The sequence below is a fragment of the Caloenas nicobarica genome, chromosome Z, assembly GCF_036013445.1.
Source record: "Caloenas nicobarica isolate bCalNic1 chromosome Z, bCalNic1.hap1, whole genome shotgun sequence".
NCBI classification, from domain to species: Eukaryota; Metazoa; Chordata; class Aves; order Columbiformes; family Columbidae; genus Caloenas; species Caloenas nicobarica.
In genome coordinates this window covers 77,739,694-77,758,509 of record NC_088284.1, presented here as the reverse complement: position 1 = coordinate 77,758,509, position 18,816 = coordinate 77,739,694, and the positions used below count along the sequence as shown (strand labels likewise).

The 18,816-nt window shown below is 39.2% G+C and overlaps 1 protein-coding gene across 3 annotated transcripts in view; it reads left to right on the top strand.

Annotated features, from left to right (window-relative positions):
• Positions 1-14,884, top strand: part of SSBP2 (single stranded DNA binding protein 2) — a 193,800-nt gene extending 178,916 nt beyond the window's left edge. For all 3 annotated transcript variants that reach the window (XM_065657718.1, XM_065657719.1, XM_065657716.1), the window contains one exon: positions 1,608-14,884. In XM_065657718.1, coding sequence (XP_065513790.1) covers positions 1,608-1,637 — 30 coding nt within the window. In that variant the 3' untranslated portion in view covers positions 1,638-14,884. The remainder of the gene's footprint in view (positions 1-1,607) is intronic.
• Positions 14,885-18,816: the final 3,932 nt, after the last annotated feature.

Sequence of the window (18,816 nt, the reverse complement as noted above, 5' to 3'; positions counted from 1 at the left end):
ACTATGGTCATGAAAAGAAGGACATCAGTTGTACTCAAAAGAAAACAAGTTTCCTCACACACTTAATGGATTCTAGGTGGTCCTAGATGTTGTTTTCCCATCTGGAAGAATCTGGGACCTGGTTTTCTCAAGGTTTTATATGAGGTGTATACCTATAATACAAGGCATGCCATACACATGCCACATGCATTCTAGTCTATGTCTAGTTATCAGTTCCTCTCTAATGTGAGCCACATTGTAGTCCTCTGGAACTGTCTTGCTTCCTAATTAATAGTTCAGTACTTGGCTACTTAGAGTATGCGTTATTTTGAAGTCCTTTTCAGGCAAATTTGCTGTTCAGTTCACCAGGAGTTTTGGTTGGGGGTGCGCAACAGTGCTTGGCTAAGAACAAATTAAAAATCACAAACACCTTTAAATTGTCTTTTCTTTTCCAAAGTGATTACCCAGGTGCTTTGTCTCAGACAACAGGAAATCACTTGAACAGATGCTTTGCTTTAAGCATTTGAGCTGGTCTCTCACTTTGGCTAAAGATCAGTGTGATCTTACTAGCTTTGCTGGCCCACGGTGGGAGTGCCCAGCAGGACATGATGGGAGTGAGCCCTAAAGCAGGCAAACTGTCAGAGACATGACAAGGGACAACACAAACTTTACCCAAGTGTCCATCAGGGAAGACCCATCCAAAATGCTTTTTCTAATATGCTTGGACACTTGGAAATGGCCAGCTTGAGACTGTGGCTTTGGCAGGATTTTATTGCATATCTGTTTTCGCAAAGGCAAATTTATCTTTCAGTTTCTTATATAAGTTTTCATCATGCTAATATTTCTTGCATTTGAGCATTTTCCTCTCCTTAGATTTTAGGCCAAATTAAGTGTTTCTGCAGTCCACAATTTTCAATTTAAAAACAAATTAGGCGTATAGATGTGCACTTCTTCTAGGCATTATGGTGTCCTATTGATTCTTGTAATGAAGTACTGCTAACTTGAGGGCAGCTATAGCTTGTATAAGGGCTACAGTTCAATTTGTGTTACAATAGTGTTGTAATGTGGCGATTGAATTTTTGGTTCACATAAAGGAGAATGACCAGTGATCCTGGATTCAGCTTGCCTCATAAAATCAATAATGTAGCATGATACAGACTAAAAGCCTAGTTTAATTCCATTTATACATGTATTTGCTCCTTTTGTCCCATAAAGTAATAAAAAGCTCTCCAAAGTATTTGTGTGGTTTGCTAACCATGAATGCAGCTGGTCTACTTGAGACTAACCTCCTGCCTAGCTAAATCCCCCCAGTATCCAACACGGACCAGGAAAAGGTGTGGAAAGCTTCAGTGGAGTGTTGGTTCATAACACCACACAGGTACCACAAAAACAGTCTTCAAAGAAGCTGGCTTTATCAGCAGTTGCTGTATTTTTGCGTAACAACAGAAGCATAACAGAAGTTACAATACCTCAAATTGAACTACAGCCCGAGCACAAGCTACGGTACAAAGTTAGGAGGAAGTTTGAAGAGCATGTTGACATTTGAACTCATTGCTGTGGTCCAGAAGTGGTTTTAGTTACCTGGGGGGAAAAAATGGTTGTTAAAATGTGGATTCCTCTTTTTTCAGTACTCCCCTAGCATGACAATGAGTGTGTGATCTGTTAACAAGTCTCGCCATGAAGACCACAGTGAGTTTGCCCTCTTCAGAGAGCTACCGCAGAAGAAAATTGTTCATCCCAGTGCAAAGTTTAACAAAAGGATTTCAGACACAATCAGACCCACCATTTTTTTTTTTTCTACTCTCTCCCCTGTTTTGTCAAGACAGTGGGTCCCAAACATGATTGAGGCAACTGTAAAGAGTGGCGTAACAGAACTGCCAAGATGAAACTGCAAACAATTATCTGTGTATGTACATGTGTGGGTTAACGTATGTGTATGTGTGTGTGATATAGAAATACACACATACATATATAGACCCACAGGACATTGTAAAATATTATCACATGACATCTTAAGTAGAAATGAGAAGTAGGGACGTTTATTCCATCTTTTTCTTTTTTTATGTTTACATTTTAATTGTTAAAATTTGCTTTCCCTCTCCCCTCCTCAACTGTTTTATGTTGCATATATCACTGCTTTATAAGTTATTTTTTAAGGTGAACTCAAATGATAAATTCTCCTGATTTTGTAAATGTCTGCCATTATAGATAGGAATAAAATTGCTTATAAGAGCTTTCATTAACTTGTGTTTGATACCAGTTACCCTGTGAATCACAAACTGTACTGTCTCAAGAAATAGAAGAAAGCTCATCTTAATTTTTTGGAGAAATTTAATAATTTTCACCTAGTTTGGTGATTTAATTTTTTTTATACTTCGCCTTTAAAAAAAGAAGCACTGAAGGTTATTTTTCTTCTTTAATTGAAGCCTAAAATCTGCAATATCTATTTTAAATGGAAGCCTGAATTTGATACAAGCTTCTCAGTTTATATAGAGTACTATAAGGTTACTGTAAGTGAGCTCCAATTGCTATAGAATCTAGCAATAGAGTGTCAGGGCCTCTTTGGCCCTTGGGAATGAGTTTTCTATTTAGCATGATCATCCGTAGAGGTGGTAGTTAGTGGAAATACAGCGAAGTCCTTATCACAAAAACCTTTTCTAACAATTTACTGTTATGTTGCCCATTTTCAGAGATTCTCAACTGAATCGTAACAATCCACGGTCCTAATTATAAACAGTATTTCTCAAGCCCATTCAGAAAATCAGGTCACCCTGCTGCTTGGGTGACCCCCCAAAACTTTCCAGTAAACAGTAATTTTTTTGAGCCAAAATGATGGAGTAAACTTTTTATGACTACTAGCCTTGGGTGGGGTCTTTGCCTTTTGCCATAAACAGAAGAGGAACGAAAGTCTGGGCTATTTTATTAGGGCAGCCTATTAGACATGAAAGCTGGGGGCAGAATGGAGAAAAGGCATATGGTCTTAAAATAAATGCTTCTGGAAGCAGTCCCGTGTCTCTTAGGCAAAGCTCTAAAACCAAGATTATGGTACATTTAGTTCCTAATGACTTCCATCTCCCCCAAGAAAAGGAAAGTTTTCAGTTGTGTAGTGGTCAAAACGTTGATGATCAGCAACATGGGCACAAAGTGGCTGAACAAAAATTCATGTCACAGACAAAAAGGAAAGTTCCCTCCTCGGAGTTTGCATATAAAGGAGCCACTTACATAGGAGGAGCAGTTCTGAGATAACGTAGTATGTCCATGAAGTCTTGCAAGGGGATCTTTTTCATGAACTCATGATAAAGGAGCAGATGTCATGGGCTTACTGTGGTGGTAGCTGCACATAACAGGATGTGTAAGGAACATAATGCTGCAATCTCCTAATTTTTATTTACATCTATTGTATATATATGAAGATATATACAATAGATGAAAATAAAAACCATGTAACACTTTTTACTCTTGTTAGGACTATTCAAAGGTGAAACTCTTGGAGGCTTAAAATTATGTTAAAATATCAAAGATTTTGTTAGCATTACTTTTTTTGTAATAATAACTGCTTTGATTAGTTGTAAACATAAACTAGATAGTCATTATATAGTTTTGTGGACTTTATTCCCAGTGATGATGAAAGTTACATTCATTTGCTTATCTTTGGAAAACACTTTGTTGCTGTCTCAAAAGATGCTGGAAACCCCTACTATTGATCTAAGTTATGAAAACACAAAATTGGACCTAATTTCCTCAGACCCTTGGCTGTTGTCACTAACACCACTGTTCTAGTGGCTTTGTCCCCAGTGCAACCAGCTTCTCCCACAAGCACTGCAGAGTCCAGGTGACCTTGCAACCTGCATTTGGCATCTGTATTATCCTTGGTAGCCTTCTAAGAAGGACTTCAGGGCTCTTCTCTGCCTGGTTTCAGTCAGATGATGCCACTGCTACTGGACTAAGGTAGATGGAGATGTTTGGACCATGCATCGAGTGCCAAAGCCCAGGTGCACACCAGGTAACCGTGCCCTCGAGTGAGATCTTAGACCCTTGAGCACATCTGGGGTCTGCTGTGTGCTTCCAGGAGAACCCCTGTGCTGTCCCATGCCAGGCTGGGGTCCTGCAGGCCACCAGTGTGTCCACTGACCACATGGCAGCTGGACATGGTGGCATTGCTGAGGGCTCTCTTACAAGACAGAGTACCTGCTGTCACTGAAGCTTCGTGCTGTGGCAAAATTAAACAGGATCAGGGCTTAGTAGTAATCAGAGACTTGATTATTATTTTTTCCTTTCTGATTTTGGGATTATCTGCAAGATTTTAGCTTATAGGCACCTGTTAAGGATGAAAGTCTGACCACTAAATTAAACCTGTGCAAAGAAATCCCTTAAACTGTCAACACATACTAACTATCAGTACCAAAATACATTATTCTAATAAATATACAAGACCTTTCAGGCACATAATTTTTCTTCTGTAGTCCTTTCGAACTCCCTTCTATCAAACTTTTCTACTGCTAGCGTATCTTTGTTTCCCCTTTCCTTTTTTTTTCCAAAACATGTACATCACATTAGACATGGTTGCACCAATTCTGCAGCATTAATCTGAGTAAATATGTTTTCCGGCTTCAAAAGCAGCAGGATCAGGCCCTGCTTCTCATGGCCTCATTCTGTGCCCTGACACTCCAAGTTAATCGGTATGTCCTGCACTTCTCACACCTACGTCGCCCCACAGACTGGTGAAATAAATGATACGCACGCTTGCAAAATCTTAGATTTGGCAGATCTGCTTGAATACTCAGCACACATCTTATTGCTGGAATTTTAATCAGATACAAAGAAACCTAATTGTCTTGTTTTCTGTCGGGAATGCTTACATCTCTGTGCTTACATACATGAGTAAAGTTACTTACACATGCATTGGTAAGATCAGGAGATAATAACTATACATAGGTTCTGCAGCTGAAGCATTAGCAAACAATCTTACATGCTAAACACTCAACTTTAGAAATATAAGCATCCCTTTGAGGTTGTGTTTGTTTTGTTTTGTTTTGGGTTTTTTTTAATATGCACAGAGCTTTTTGCTTGTTTGTTTGTTTGTTTGTTTGTTCTTTTGCTGATACATCCTCGTAGGATTTTCATCACATCTAGAAGACAGACTATTTCCAAGCACTGACTTTTTGCTCCCATTTCTGTTTCTAAAGCACTAGATATCAGTGTGTAATGTAGCTGCTGTTTATATCTATCCTTATACAACAGCTTTATTGATAATGTCAGAACTTGTCCAGCTCTCGGAGGAATTTTAAGTGGTGCAGGATAGTTTTTCCACACTGAGTTTTTAGATAGATTTCTCTCTTAAATATAGAAATAAATAGATCGTGATTCTGTAAATGCATCTTTCAGGCAAGGTTCAAGTAAGGCTTTTTTAAAAACAGAAGTGATGAATTCTTAGAGTAGCAGAAATAGGGAGTGATGGATCTCTCATGCTGGGAGAACTCCAGCAAATATTCTGGCCTTGTAGAAGTCAGCTGAAATTTGGGTTCACTTGTGAATTTCACTGTGAAACAAACAAGTATTTTACCTGCTGCGTAAACCCTTGCAGAGGAGTATTCATACCTAGATCTAATCTCCATGTTATCCAGAATTATCTCCTTGTCTAAGTCCTGAATGGGTTTTGGGGGCAAGGAAGAAGCTGCCTGAATCACAAGTAAAGCATGGAGCCTGACATGTGCTTTAGAACAATACCTGGATATTTGCATGCATGGGTTGCATTATTTTCCTAATAGAAGATTAAATGCCCCATGTCCCAAGACGTGCAGCTGTTGCTTTCCCTTGCAGTTGGAATACAAAACAAGAAATCCGGAGGCTAATTATTAATTTTAAATTATTCAAATTAGGAGGAAGTGGATTGAATCCTGCTTCTTTATGGATAGCAAGTCATGCGTCACAAGGACAATTTCTAGAAGTGGCTAAAAATCATTTGGATTTTCCCATCTTCTGTGGCTAGCAAATGAAATACTGCATGTAAAGATGAATCAGAGTTAGATGAGTAATTTAATGAGGGACCAGCTGTTAAAATAATCAGTGTTGAACATTTTATTATTTTTTTCCTTTTACCAGACAAAATGAATTTTAGGCAGATAAATGTTCCACTGATTTCTATTTCTGAGATCAGTTAATTGCTTTTAAGTGTTATCTCCTGTTCCTAGTCATATCTGATTCTTTGTTGTTGTTATGGTTGCTAAATACAGACTGGATTCTTCAAGATTTGACCTGACACATTTGCATTTGGAGAATGTAAAATAGAGGTTAAAGATACTTGGGGAAAAAAAAAAAAAGAGGAGTGGAGGGAAGCAATAGAGGTGAATTTATTTTTCTTTAATTTGCTGTGAGTGATGATGTAACCATGGCTTCTCTCCCAAACACGCTTGGGTTTGGTTGGGCCCTAAGGATGGGAATCCTGACAAAGCACATCTTCCAAATAAAAAACAAAAAAACTCTCTTTCGACAGAAACAGCTCATTTCTCTTCAAACTGATCACACTAGAAATCTAGTTCAGGATTTAATGATACGAAACATCTACAAAAATTCGGTACACTCAGAGATAAATGAGTTAGATTTAAACTTTAGTGTGTGCAGCTTTCCCAACTTTCCAGACGTTATTTGTTCAGTTCTAAAAGCTGCTGCTCATGCCAGTTGTCCTGTTTAAAATTTGATGAAACCACTCACATAAGGTCATTTTTGGTAGGATTTCACCACAATCTGGGTAAAATATATAATTTATCTGAGGTGTGACATTATTTAGCAGCTATATAAAATGAGTAATTAGAGCAAAATACAAAGGGTCTGTTGAAATTACCAAAATGATGTTTCAACCTGGAAAAAAAAAAAAAAGAAAAAAGTCCTTATCTAAAATAGTGCTTTGAGTGCAAGCATGCAAAGTATTTGTCAGTGCTCTTATCTTAGAAACAAATTACAGTAACAGCTTTAGAGAAAATAAATGGATCTACTTGGAACATTTAAATTCTGATCCTGCAAACACATTCACATTCGTTTGAAATGAAGCCTGCACATAGTTAATTTTAGACAGATTTAAGAATACAAGTAGTATCCTTTGGGAAAGGAGGATTGCTAATATGCTAAAACCATGCTTCAGTGTGAACAGTCTGGAAGTTCAAATTAAGTCTTCCCTAAACAGGCATTATTTTAAACATTTTATGAATGCAGGAGGATGTTTATATACCAATAGTACTGATATGCACAACAGATTTGGCTTTCTTCTGTTTCTTACTAGATCATTGTTCACTACTACATGAGCTATTTTTGTGAACTTGTCATTCCATGTTGTTTTCAATTGTGCAGCCATAGTTTCCCTCAACATAGCTAACAGCTTTGCAATTTTAGTCCAAACTTCTGTTTGGTCACTGTTCTTCATTTAAGCTTAAAATGTGTAAGAAAGCCTCTCATGTAATGGGAAAACTTGCCATAAAAATGTATAAAGGTTTTCTTGGGTACCTGTTTTCACGTTTAATAAAAATGCAATTTTCAGTTATAATCTGAAATGGTCACTTTCTAGCCACTATTTAATTGCAATGTGCAGAAGAAATTGAGAAAACAAATTGCCTTTTTTAGTTTATTTATTTGCATTCAGCATCATAAATATTTGCTGAAATATGTGGTTTTGGGGAAATCAGATCAAAACGAGATTTACTAATTGCTCTGAATAATACAAGCTGGACTTTATGTTGAAAGCTCCTTCCACATCCCCAAAAGTGTGTTGCCTCACATCCGATATGTATGGCTTTGTAAGAGCCTAATTCACTGTATTTTTCACTTTATCTCGTGGATGATTTAGGGTGCCCCTGAGCTGTGCAGGGTTCTGTGGTTGTATCTCTCGGAGGAGTAACCGAGTGAGTGGTCAAGGAGGCTTGTTCACAGGGTCTGGTAATTAAGGACCAGATAATTTATCCACCAGCTGTGCGCAGCTGTGCGCTCAGAAACAAGGTATTTGTACACTACCTCGCTGTTCTCTTGAAAACTTGCGCAATTCTTCTTGCAGTTGGGTCTGGGGGTCCCCTCAGATTTTACAATGCCAAGACAAGAAGGTTAATTTTGCTAAGAGAAATACCTGGAAGTTTAGCACCAGTTTTCGTAGAGAATCAGCACAAAACATGGGGATTTTGAAAGGGGATGCATTTTCTCAGTACCCTGGGTGTACTAGGAAATAGACCATACACTTTAGAAGTTTGGTCTTTTACAGAGATATATACAGTTCCTCAGATTAGGGGGGAATTATAAGAATAACCATGACCAAACCTATGTTTGTCCCTATATAGTGAAATCATCAGTAATCGCTTTTGATATGAAGATTTATTGCTATGGAACAACTGCTCCGATCCTTGAGGAGCCAAGTTATCAACTGGATGAACTAGATACTTGTAGTCTTTATTTCTGTGGTTTAATATTCATGTTTCCTTCTCTCTCATTTGGATTTTCCCATTAAATGTACCATTCCAAATCTTTGCACAAAAATAACAACAATTCGCCCAATAAACATACAAAAAGTTGTTCACATCAGCACCTAGAGCCCTACTACAAAGAGGTTATTTCATTAGAGACGCTGAGCATAACAAGGAATGTTAGTGCAATATCCTGAGAGCTCGTACTGTTCAAGATTAGGAAAGTTAGCATCTCAGACTCACGCATTAGACAAGGTAGTTTCTAACAATGACATCAAATGGCTTGAAACAAAAGATTATATTTGCCGTGCAGATTGGAGGAAAATAAAATCCAAATAAAGCATATTTAATTGAAGTGGAAATTTACTAAAGGTATAATTTACTAAGAGAGTTTGAAGAGTATGTTACTGACAACAAGCTTGTTAGCAGCAGAACTGGTATCTCGGATTTGTCAGCTGCTCTCTTTTTAATGGAGAGGTGCATCCTGCGGAGTCTGTGATCCCCAGCAGGGACGTGGGGGTGTCTCGATCCGGGCAGGTTATGGACCAGGAATGGTCGTATCCACGAGCCACACCTTCTGTTACAGGTGAGCAAAGCGCAGGTGCCCCTCCAGCAAAAGTGGAAGTCTGTCTCTGACAGGAGCACAGAGCACGCCCAACAGTTTAGTGGAAAAGAAAAGCGGCATTTGATGAATTGCCGTTTAAAAACATGATATTCCAAAGCAGGTGTAGGCTGTTCCCAGGTCTATTCTTGTTTTTCCAATTAACTCCTAGTTTGGGTTTGATTTACATTTACATTAATGGTTAAGGAAGAGAATAAAAGTTCCTAAACTAAGGCTGAAATACAGACTTGGAAGAGTGGCATAAATAAAGTGGAAGATGGAGCTGTCTGTTGGTTGACAATAAAGTAAATTTTTTTTTTCCAGGACAAAAAGTATCCACACAATGAACTTTTTTAGCCTTTTAGTGGCTATTTGAGAAGTGTGACTCAAAATACTGTATATGCTTAGAGACCAGTTTTGAGGGCTTTTTTTGTGGCAAGTATCCCCTTGCAAAAATGTTGCAGTGCATCTATTTAGTGCATGTTTGCCTAAAACAACAAAAAAAAATCAGTTTTATTACGGATAGCTGTACACGCATCTGGCAAACACTTGTTTCTGGTGGGGAGAAGACGAAGATTTGATAGCTGGTGCGTTAGCATATTTATGTGAATTAATTAAAGCATTGGTAAACTATCGTCAACTTTGTTCACATTGCACAAGATACGCTGTGTAGTCTACTGCTGGCATTATAATCTCGGTGATCCATGCATATTCTGTAAATTCCTGTTCATTTTGTGTAAGAAACCTTGTCACCATTGCTTAGTACTGTAATTTCCTGTTTTGAAGCAAGAGGTGGCTTTTGATTGTACAGCCATGTGTATTATATACTACAACAGTACTTGCTCTGTCGTCAAAACTTGCTGTTCACATATAGTTAAAGCTTTGTTAAGCACGCTTAGTGGTTTCAGAATTTATTTAAAATGTGAGGTATATAAGCCATTTACAGGAATACTAAATGTAAGAGAATTCAACCCAGTTGTGCCTGCAAGCCTGAGAGATCAGACTCTGTGCAGGGAACAGGAGGGAAAGATAGAAAAATAATCTGAATTCTTGGACTCTGGAATCTTTTTATTAGTATTTTATTATATGCAACAAAGACCTGAAAATGTGTAAGTGTTCTTTGCTGGTGTCTGACATCAGAAATTCCAGTCCTGTCTAGAGTGAAAGACAATGATGGGAGAACTGAAAAAGCTGGGAAAGTTGAAGGGGATTCTTACTTGTATTATTTAAAGTTCTGTGTTTTATTTGCTTGTTTGTTTGTTTTGATTGATAGTTTCAATGACTAGGTTAATCTTTTGAATAAAGGTAGTCTTTGTTAGTGGCTTTGCACCTTCACCCTTTCACATAAGACTTTGTGTACTTGCAGTAAATCTTACTCACACGTCCAAGCCACTCTATAGATAAATTGCCTTTATTTCTAAGATCAATAAAAATGTTTCTACAGATTACTTCAGCCCTTTAGAGAGAACAACAGGGCAATCCCAAACTCATAATCTCAAGTATTTGCAGGTCACATTTTAACAATTAGGCAGGTGTATTTTAGACAAAGAATGACTTTGAACATCATAAATGTAATGTTCAAACTCCAGACTTTTTAAGCAAAGAAAACCTCAGTAATTTTCCAAACCAGCAAGAATTAAATTTGTCAATATAATTATTAATGTAGAAAGTACATGCAAAACTTGATACTGCCTCTGACCTTAAGCATTAATACTGATATTAATGAGGTTCTCATGAAGCTGGTGTATTTCAGAAAAGCTGTATTTCTCCTCAGTGTGTTCGTCATCTTCATTATCGATGGCTAAAGCAAGAGCCCATCCATACCACACTGAAAAAGTTCAAAAGCACGGCAGTGCAAAATTCCTGCAGCATCGTAAATATGTGGATGTGTGTACACGTTGTGTTAGGATGGGAAATCACTTTACTGAAAACTTTTCCACACCTTGGGTGTAACTTCTAAAAGCAGCCTCTGGGATGGTGTCAGAAGGTCTCTGTTGATGAGAGATCCAACACGCTCCCTGACAGTCATACCTTTCCCGATGGTTTAGGGTGCTTCAGGGGTCATAACTATCCCAGTTGCAGCCCTTGGAAGGAGTTGTGCCACGGATGCATCTTTATTTGAAGCCCTTGGACGGTGTCAGAAAACAGACCTGCCCCTGAAGGCTTCCATCCTTTCAAAATCCTTTTTGAAATACACGGCTGTTGAAGTGCTGAAGGGCTGGGTGGTGTTGGCTCTGTTACACCAGAATACAACCCTCTGTGCTTTGTGTGTCGAGAGCCTCCCCTCAGCGAGTGCCTCTGGCAGCCAGTGTAGTTGTTCAGAGAGATGCTGCCTCATGTAAGGAGCAAACAAGGGAAACGAGGTCACAAAATCAAGCCTCACTGTTCTGCCTTTTGAAAGTTCCTTGCAGGACTGGGGAGCTGCAAAGACATGGGTTGTGTGGGTCACTAACCACAAAGCGTATCTGGGTTGGAGCCTGGGACAAGGCTCTTACAGAATGTTTTGTAATGGTAATATTGTACCACATCTGACTTCTTTCTGCTCCATGCTGTGGCCTGATTCATCCTGCCCTGACTTTAGCTGCCTGAAAAATTACCAGCCTAGATCTCTTCTGTAAGTCGGAGGAGGGACAGAAGAGATACTTCACATCCCTGTACACAAAAGCGTGTTTATTTGAGCCTGGTACGGGCAGGAATAGTGCAGCTCCTAAGAACCTGCATCTGTGTAGCTTCCAGATGAGTTTCTGAATCCTTCAATCTCAAACATGAGATTTCTGCCCCAGTTTGCTATTTTCTCCATCTTTACTTTCATAAACAAGTGTAACTTCAGTTATCTCGTTTGAATGATTCTGGAGGGTTTACACCTGCCTAGAAATCCTCACCTTTATTTGTTAGTGGGCTCCGTCACTCTTTGCTTGCACAGATCTATTCATTGAAGGCAACACGCAAAGAAACAATTGCGTCAATGAATCAACAGCAGCAATAGCATGTAATGCTTTTAAATTCAGCTATGAGGTTGTAACCAAGACGTGAATGTCCATGCTTTGTAGGGATAGCTGAAAATTCCTTTCCTGAGAGCTTCAAGGAGTAAATCTAGGAATTCCTAATTTAGGTTTGTGAGAATAGATGTAGTGGCAGTTTGTGGAGGGGTTTTTTTTGTAAACTTCCAGAAAATGTATATTTCACATGCTGGTTTGGAGGTGAGGAAAGTGTCCAATTTCAGATAGACCAGATCTTTGCAGAGAGCATTACTGTGGATGAGTAAAGCCCTCAGGCTTGCACTATACACCTTCTTTATTCTAGTTCAACTTGGTATATTTCTTCATTACCTGCTGGTACAAAATCACAACAACAGTTGTACCAATTCTTGTTGCAAGGCAGGGAACAGTTGGAAGTTTAAAAAAAGATGAATGTTGTAACTTGCACCTTTTCACCTTCATGAAGTGTCCACGTTGTCACAGCCGGGCTTGAGACAGCAGCTGCCTCCAAAGTTGCCATGTAACTTCATCACACAAAAGTAGGTGTGATTTTTTGTGAGTTTAACAGGAGTGGTATTGATACATTTGCTTTATTTTCTGAGTTGCGAGTCATTGGGTATTGAACATGATACGCATCTTGTGTAGCTACGAATATAAAAATTGAGAATTGTTTTTTAATGATACATTAGTACAATCCCTGCTCTGCTGTTCAGTATTTTTGAGTGCTGAACTTAAAATGTTATCTTCATGAATTATCTTAGCCTCATCTCTGCATGAAAATGGGTATGAATTTCCAGTTGCTGCTTCTGGGTTATCAGTGAATTCTGGGCCAGAGGTAAAACAGTTCCAGTGGGAGAGATTGCTGTGGGCAGCCACTTCCTGACAACTTTTCCAATGCATAAAGGTGTTCTGTCTGTCGTCTGACACTCTTCCCGTTTTCTGGGTGGATCACCGTGTTTTTGAGTATCTTGATGGGTATTGTCAGCCAGTAGAGGAGAGGTGGACAAGTTCACCACCCGGGAAGGGTGGAAATGTAGCAAGTAATCAGCTATCTTCTCCAGCAATCATTTAGTTCTTCTCTTTCAGTTAACACTTGTATCTTCAGTTATTATTCTACCATTCAGTATCTTGAAGTGGTATGAGCAAAAATATATGAATATATATAATTTACAAGAAATATAGGCTTGTATTGTGCCTTTGTAATTCTCTTCAGCTTCAGTATCTACAAGCTACAAGCAGACAAACTTCTTCCCTCTTTTGGGGTGTTCCTTTACTACATAGTAGCTGATGGCTTCACTATTACAGGCTGTTTGGGTCTTCTGGGGCTAACATTTATGTTTTCCTGGGTGAAAATGCTGTAGTATTCTCACCAGACAAGCACAATGACATATCACTGCAGTGCATGCCGTCTCTTAGCTTCTCCCTACACGTGCTTGCATGTTGAAAATTTAGAAATGCTGCTGTATAAATTGCTACATTGTTTACCCAATACAGGTGTTTTTCTGCATCTCTTTCTTGCTTGAAACTCCCATTAACCTGAAAGTTAGCGGTGGCTTGAAAGGGGGTTTTGGAAGCACAAAGGATGCAGGGCGCAACTCTTCAGTAGTTTACAGGCTGCTGTAAATTAATGTCTTCTCAGCAAAGAAATGTAGCATTTTAGCAGTAACTTCCTAGTGAAAACACTGAGCGTGCTTATCACTTAAGATTTTAAGAAAAAAAGTGTTAGAACATGTAATTGTGTCTCATCTAATTTTGACACTTAACCAGTAATGTTCAGTGGGGTTCTAGCCTCAGTTTTATCTATGTGTTCATGATACACCAACCAACGCAGAACGGAAGGGTGAACAGCCATGTTTTAGTATCGCAGCTACGCAAGAAATCACAGCTTTTCGAGAGTTTTGATTTTGTTCCTTTAGTATATTTTCACCACGGAAGTATTTTTCTATATCGTTACCTGAGGCTTCCTTTCACCAACCAAAACGGTCTGTAGCCTTCTGCACTGTGAAAGGCAAGCCCTGGGGAGAAACGTGGGCTTTGCGCTTGCCCGGAAAATTAGCAGAAATTTCATCCAAGCCATAAAAGCCTCTTACGTTATTCTGTGTTTATGTAGTTAAAGCAATTAGGGATAGGAGCTTCAGGAATATCGAGGTATCTATCCTCCGTTCTACTCTCTCTTTTTACTTCATAGGGATTCAAGAGTTGTTTTTTTCAAGGCTCAGCTGTGTCTCTTTAATAAAACCAGTGCAGCCTAAGCATCGCGTGAGATTCAGTTTATGGGGATAGCATTGGAGCATGAAAGATTTACTTTTGGTAGCAAGGAGTAACGCGTGTCCCTGTGGACATGGACACTTGCAAACAAGTCTGATACCAAGAATTACAAAAAAAAAAAAAAGCAAGATGGTACCAGTACATCAGACTCTCTACTACAGTGGGTTTTTTAGCTTTTCTCATTTGTATTTTATTTTGCGGGAGTTGGGGACTCTCAGATCACATAGGGGATTTTAGAAGTATATCACTCAACAATCATTTTATAAAGTCTAACTTCAAAATGCACTATGATTTATTACACAAATATATTTTCTTCTGTTTGCCGACATGGTGGTTCCATTTTGTGATGAGTTAAACTAAGCAGTTACTTTGTTGCACTGCCTAGCTGCATGAATTCATCCAGTGTACATATGTACCTGTGCAGCATTTATTTGGGTTTTGTATTTGAATTTGCAGTATTGATTATTATTTTTGTATTTTACTTTGCCTCTGTTATTGGAATTGTAGTAAACATAATTTATACATATGATTTTACAACTGTTTTGCAACCAAGAAGTCTTCTTTAAATTGTAAAGTTTTATTGATGGATACTCATTAAAATGGTATAAGAATATATTAACAATTGTTTTGTGTTTTGATGCTCTCTGTACATAAATATATGTCTATTTATCTGTTTAATGGTGCTTGTGTCTTGCAATTTTGGATACATTTTAGAATAAAGTTTCATTTTACAAGAAGTACTTGTATTTTCAAAAGCTGTGTCAAAAAAAAAAATTCCATTAATATCTAGGGTTATGAAAAAAACATATGAATCTCTAAAGCATTTATAACTTCAGGCAATAATACATTGGTTTCAATAATATAGAAGTATATATTCTACAAATGCACAGCTACACATTGGAGTTGATTTACTGCAGTAACTGACATCTGTATTTAAAATATTACCAAAAAGAGCCATTCTGGAGGCGTGTCCTGCAGCTGCTGACTCCATTGGTAAGAAGAGATTTGTGAACGTGTTAGTGATGTCACGATTATCACATTAGTCTGTTATTTTCCAAGGAACACCAAAGCTCTCCAGTCATGCATACATCTGTTTAAATATAGAAAGAATTTTGGCAGTAACCCGAAAAATAATTCTAGGTTACAGGCTTCTGTGCAATTTTGGTTCTTAATCAGACTTCCTTTGCTACGCCCTTGGTCTATACCATTTCTCAGAATAAATTCTAACGTGGGTGAGATGCATGTCTGCAGCAGTTACGTTATCAGCTGAGTGGGTGCTAGCTGTTTGTGTGCTGTGTGATTGAATAGTACTTCTTGCTCACTCTAATGGGTTTACTTTACAGAAGATGTATTCACAGCTAATACTTAACTAATCTTTTATTAATAGGCTGCCTTACCTCTTCTGGCACAATTCTTCTACAGGCATTGCGCTGTGTCTTATTCTTCACAGCACTTGTGAGCAGCTATTGTGCCGCACAAAACTTTTTAAGTTACCTTGCTTAAATTACAAATGCATGTTATTAAGAGATGATAACCTAATATCCATTTTGTTTTTTCTTTTTAATGTATTTAATACAGTACTGCACCTGTTGTTGTTGTCTTACTATATGAGTTCAGCACAAGAAGACTCAAGCCATTAAGTGCAAATCGTTTTTTGACAAAAACTTTAAAAGTGCATTAGCAAGCAGCTGTTCTGAAGGGAAGTCAATTTCTTAGTTGGTTAACCAAACTTATAAAGTTGAGCTCACTAATTCACCATCAGTTCTCACTTCAAAAGAACAATTTCACTGAAGCTGGTGACCAAGTCATGCATGGGTTTGGATGGAAGGTGTCCTTCATCTGCCTTTGGCCATTTGTTCCTCTCATCACAGTTGGTATCAATAAAGAGAAACCTGATGGATCGCAAAGATGCTTCCCAGAGATACCTTAGCCATGTAGTGCTGGTCCACCTGCCTTCATCTGGTGGTGATGCCAGAGCTCCTGGTGCAGGACACTGTGCCACAAAAGGTACTTTGCAGTGAGGAAACCCCTGAAAAGGACAGATTGCCTCTGTGAACTAGTAACTAATTTCTCTTAATTTTTCAGCTGTGAAATGAGAACAATACTGACCTTGCGGGTATTTTCTGAGGAATATACCGAAGGCTGTAAAATACTCAGTTACTCCAGTGGAGGCCATCTAAGAAGCTAAAAGAGTATAAGGGAGTGGAGTCAGTGAAGCCAACTGGAAGACAGGAATTAGAGCCTGTCACATCAGCAGACTGGGTCAAAGAAGAGGAGCTGGAGGGGAGGAGAAGTGCAGCTCAGGAAAACAGAGGCTTGTTTGGGAGAAGAGTGTTTTAGGCTGCGAGGTCCCTTAACCTGCTCCCCAGGTGTGTCTGCCAGGTGTCCACAGCAGTGGAAGCCATGTGCATCGCTGATGTGGATCCTGGGCGGCCTCTCCTCTTCTGGAAGGGCAGCTCCTACTTCCAGTGGGCATGTTTCGAATGACATCCTTCCTTTAGAAACCATAGAATCACAGAATCATTTTAGTTGGAAGAGACCCTCAAGATAATCAAGTCCAACCATTGACCTAACACTGGCACTAAACCATGAGAACCTCATTCATGTGTCTTTCAAACACCTCCAGAGATAGAGACTCCACCACTTCCCTGGGCAGCCTGTTCCAATGCCTGACAACCCTTTCCAGGAAGAAATTTTTCCTAATACTCAATCTAACCCCACCTGGTGCAACCTGAGGCCATTTCCTCTCAGCCTAAGAGGTATGCACAGCTCTGAGGTGTGTTTTCCAAATACCAGCTTTCCCTTACCCCAGCAGAAACAAGAGAAGTTGCCTTTTCTGTGTCTCCAGAACTCCTCCACACAGCCCAAGAGAGGTCTGCTGGCCACTCACTCCAGGCACATTCTCCTCCACATATTTCAGAAACCTTTAGATGGGAGCAGATCTAGATTTGACTTCCACCTCTCTGTGATACTGACAGCTTTGTAGCTCCTAATCTCATGGCAGAAAAGAGAGATACTATGGTCTAAACACCTGGTCACTGGGACTATGTTAAATGAAGGTGAAAACTACCTGTGAAAGAACAACAAATAAGCATTACTTTAGAGAAAGCCTGGTCAGTAAGTGTGACAAGGTAAACCTGAAGACAAATTTAGAAATTACTGGCCTAGGCAGGCAGAACTTTTTTTTTTTAACATAGATATTTGGTTTACATACATATTTGGTTCTGTTTAAAGATTCTTCCGAGATCCAGGATCCATGCTGTGAGAAGTTGATAACTAGAGTTTTTGTTATCTGCATGGAGCAGATAAGGAAGGAGAAAATACTGGGCGCATACTGCTTACAAACCCTATTCAGGTAGCAAGACTGAGGGATGCCATTGCTGCTTCCAAGAGAGTCTCTTTCCTTCACAGAAGTCAGTCAAAGAAGGAAACACAAATGAGTACAAACATTTTTCTGAAGCTATAGAATAGAAAGAAATCTAGGGAATAGCACAGCATGCTGATTTTCAGAGACAGTATCCTCTGGAACGTAACTAGTGTGATGGTTCTGCCATCCTGTTGCTTGGAGAAAGAGTACGTGACAAAGAAACAGAGATCTTGCCGTAGTGCAATGATAGTAACAGACCACATGGAAAGAAAATCCCTGTGCACTGAGAAGATATCTCTGTGAGGCAGGTTGGTTAAAATTCAAAGTTTCCCTGCTCTTACAGGTTATAGGTGGATCTTTAGCAATGTTTAAATGAATGAGCATTCATGGTATAAATTAATTTCTGTATGTTTCTACTAAACATGGGAAGCCTATCATTGGTATAGTGAGGAACAAGTTGTAGCTAGATGATAAAGAGGAAAGGCTGAAAGGCTACAGAAAACAAAATATCTTGCTGCTCTATTGAAAAGCATGCTATTTGTGATGCCGGGGTGGGAGGATGGAAATACCATGATCAAATATAAGCTTTGCAGTCTTTCCTTAAAAACCATCTACAGGTTACACTTTCTGCTACATCAAAGCAATATGGCTGCTCCATAGAATCATAGTATCACTTTGGTCAGAAGAGACCCTCAAGGTCAAGCTCAACCATTGATGTAGGTCTGGCATTAAACCATGTCCCTAAAAACTTCATCTATATGTTTTTTAAATCCCTCCAGAGATGGTGACTCCACCACTGCCCTGCGCAGCCTGTTTCAATGCCTGACAACCCTTTCCAGGAAGAAATTTTTCCTAATATCCAATCTAAACCTCCTCTGGTGCAACTTGAGGCCATTTCCTCATGTCCTATCACTTGCTACTTGGGAGAAGAGACCAACACCCTCCTTTCAGGCAGTCGCAGACAGCAATCAGGTCTGCCCTCAGCCTCCTTTTCTCCAGGATGAACAGCCCCAGGTCCCTCAGCCGCTCCCCATCAGACTTGTGCTCCAGGCCCCTCACCAGCTTAATTCTCTGAACTCACTCCAGCACCTCAGTGTCTTTCCTGCCTTGAGAGCAGGACCTGGCTGACCCTGCAATAGTAATAATGCTCTATCCATGGCAACAGTCAAACGCTGACCTTCC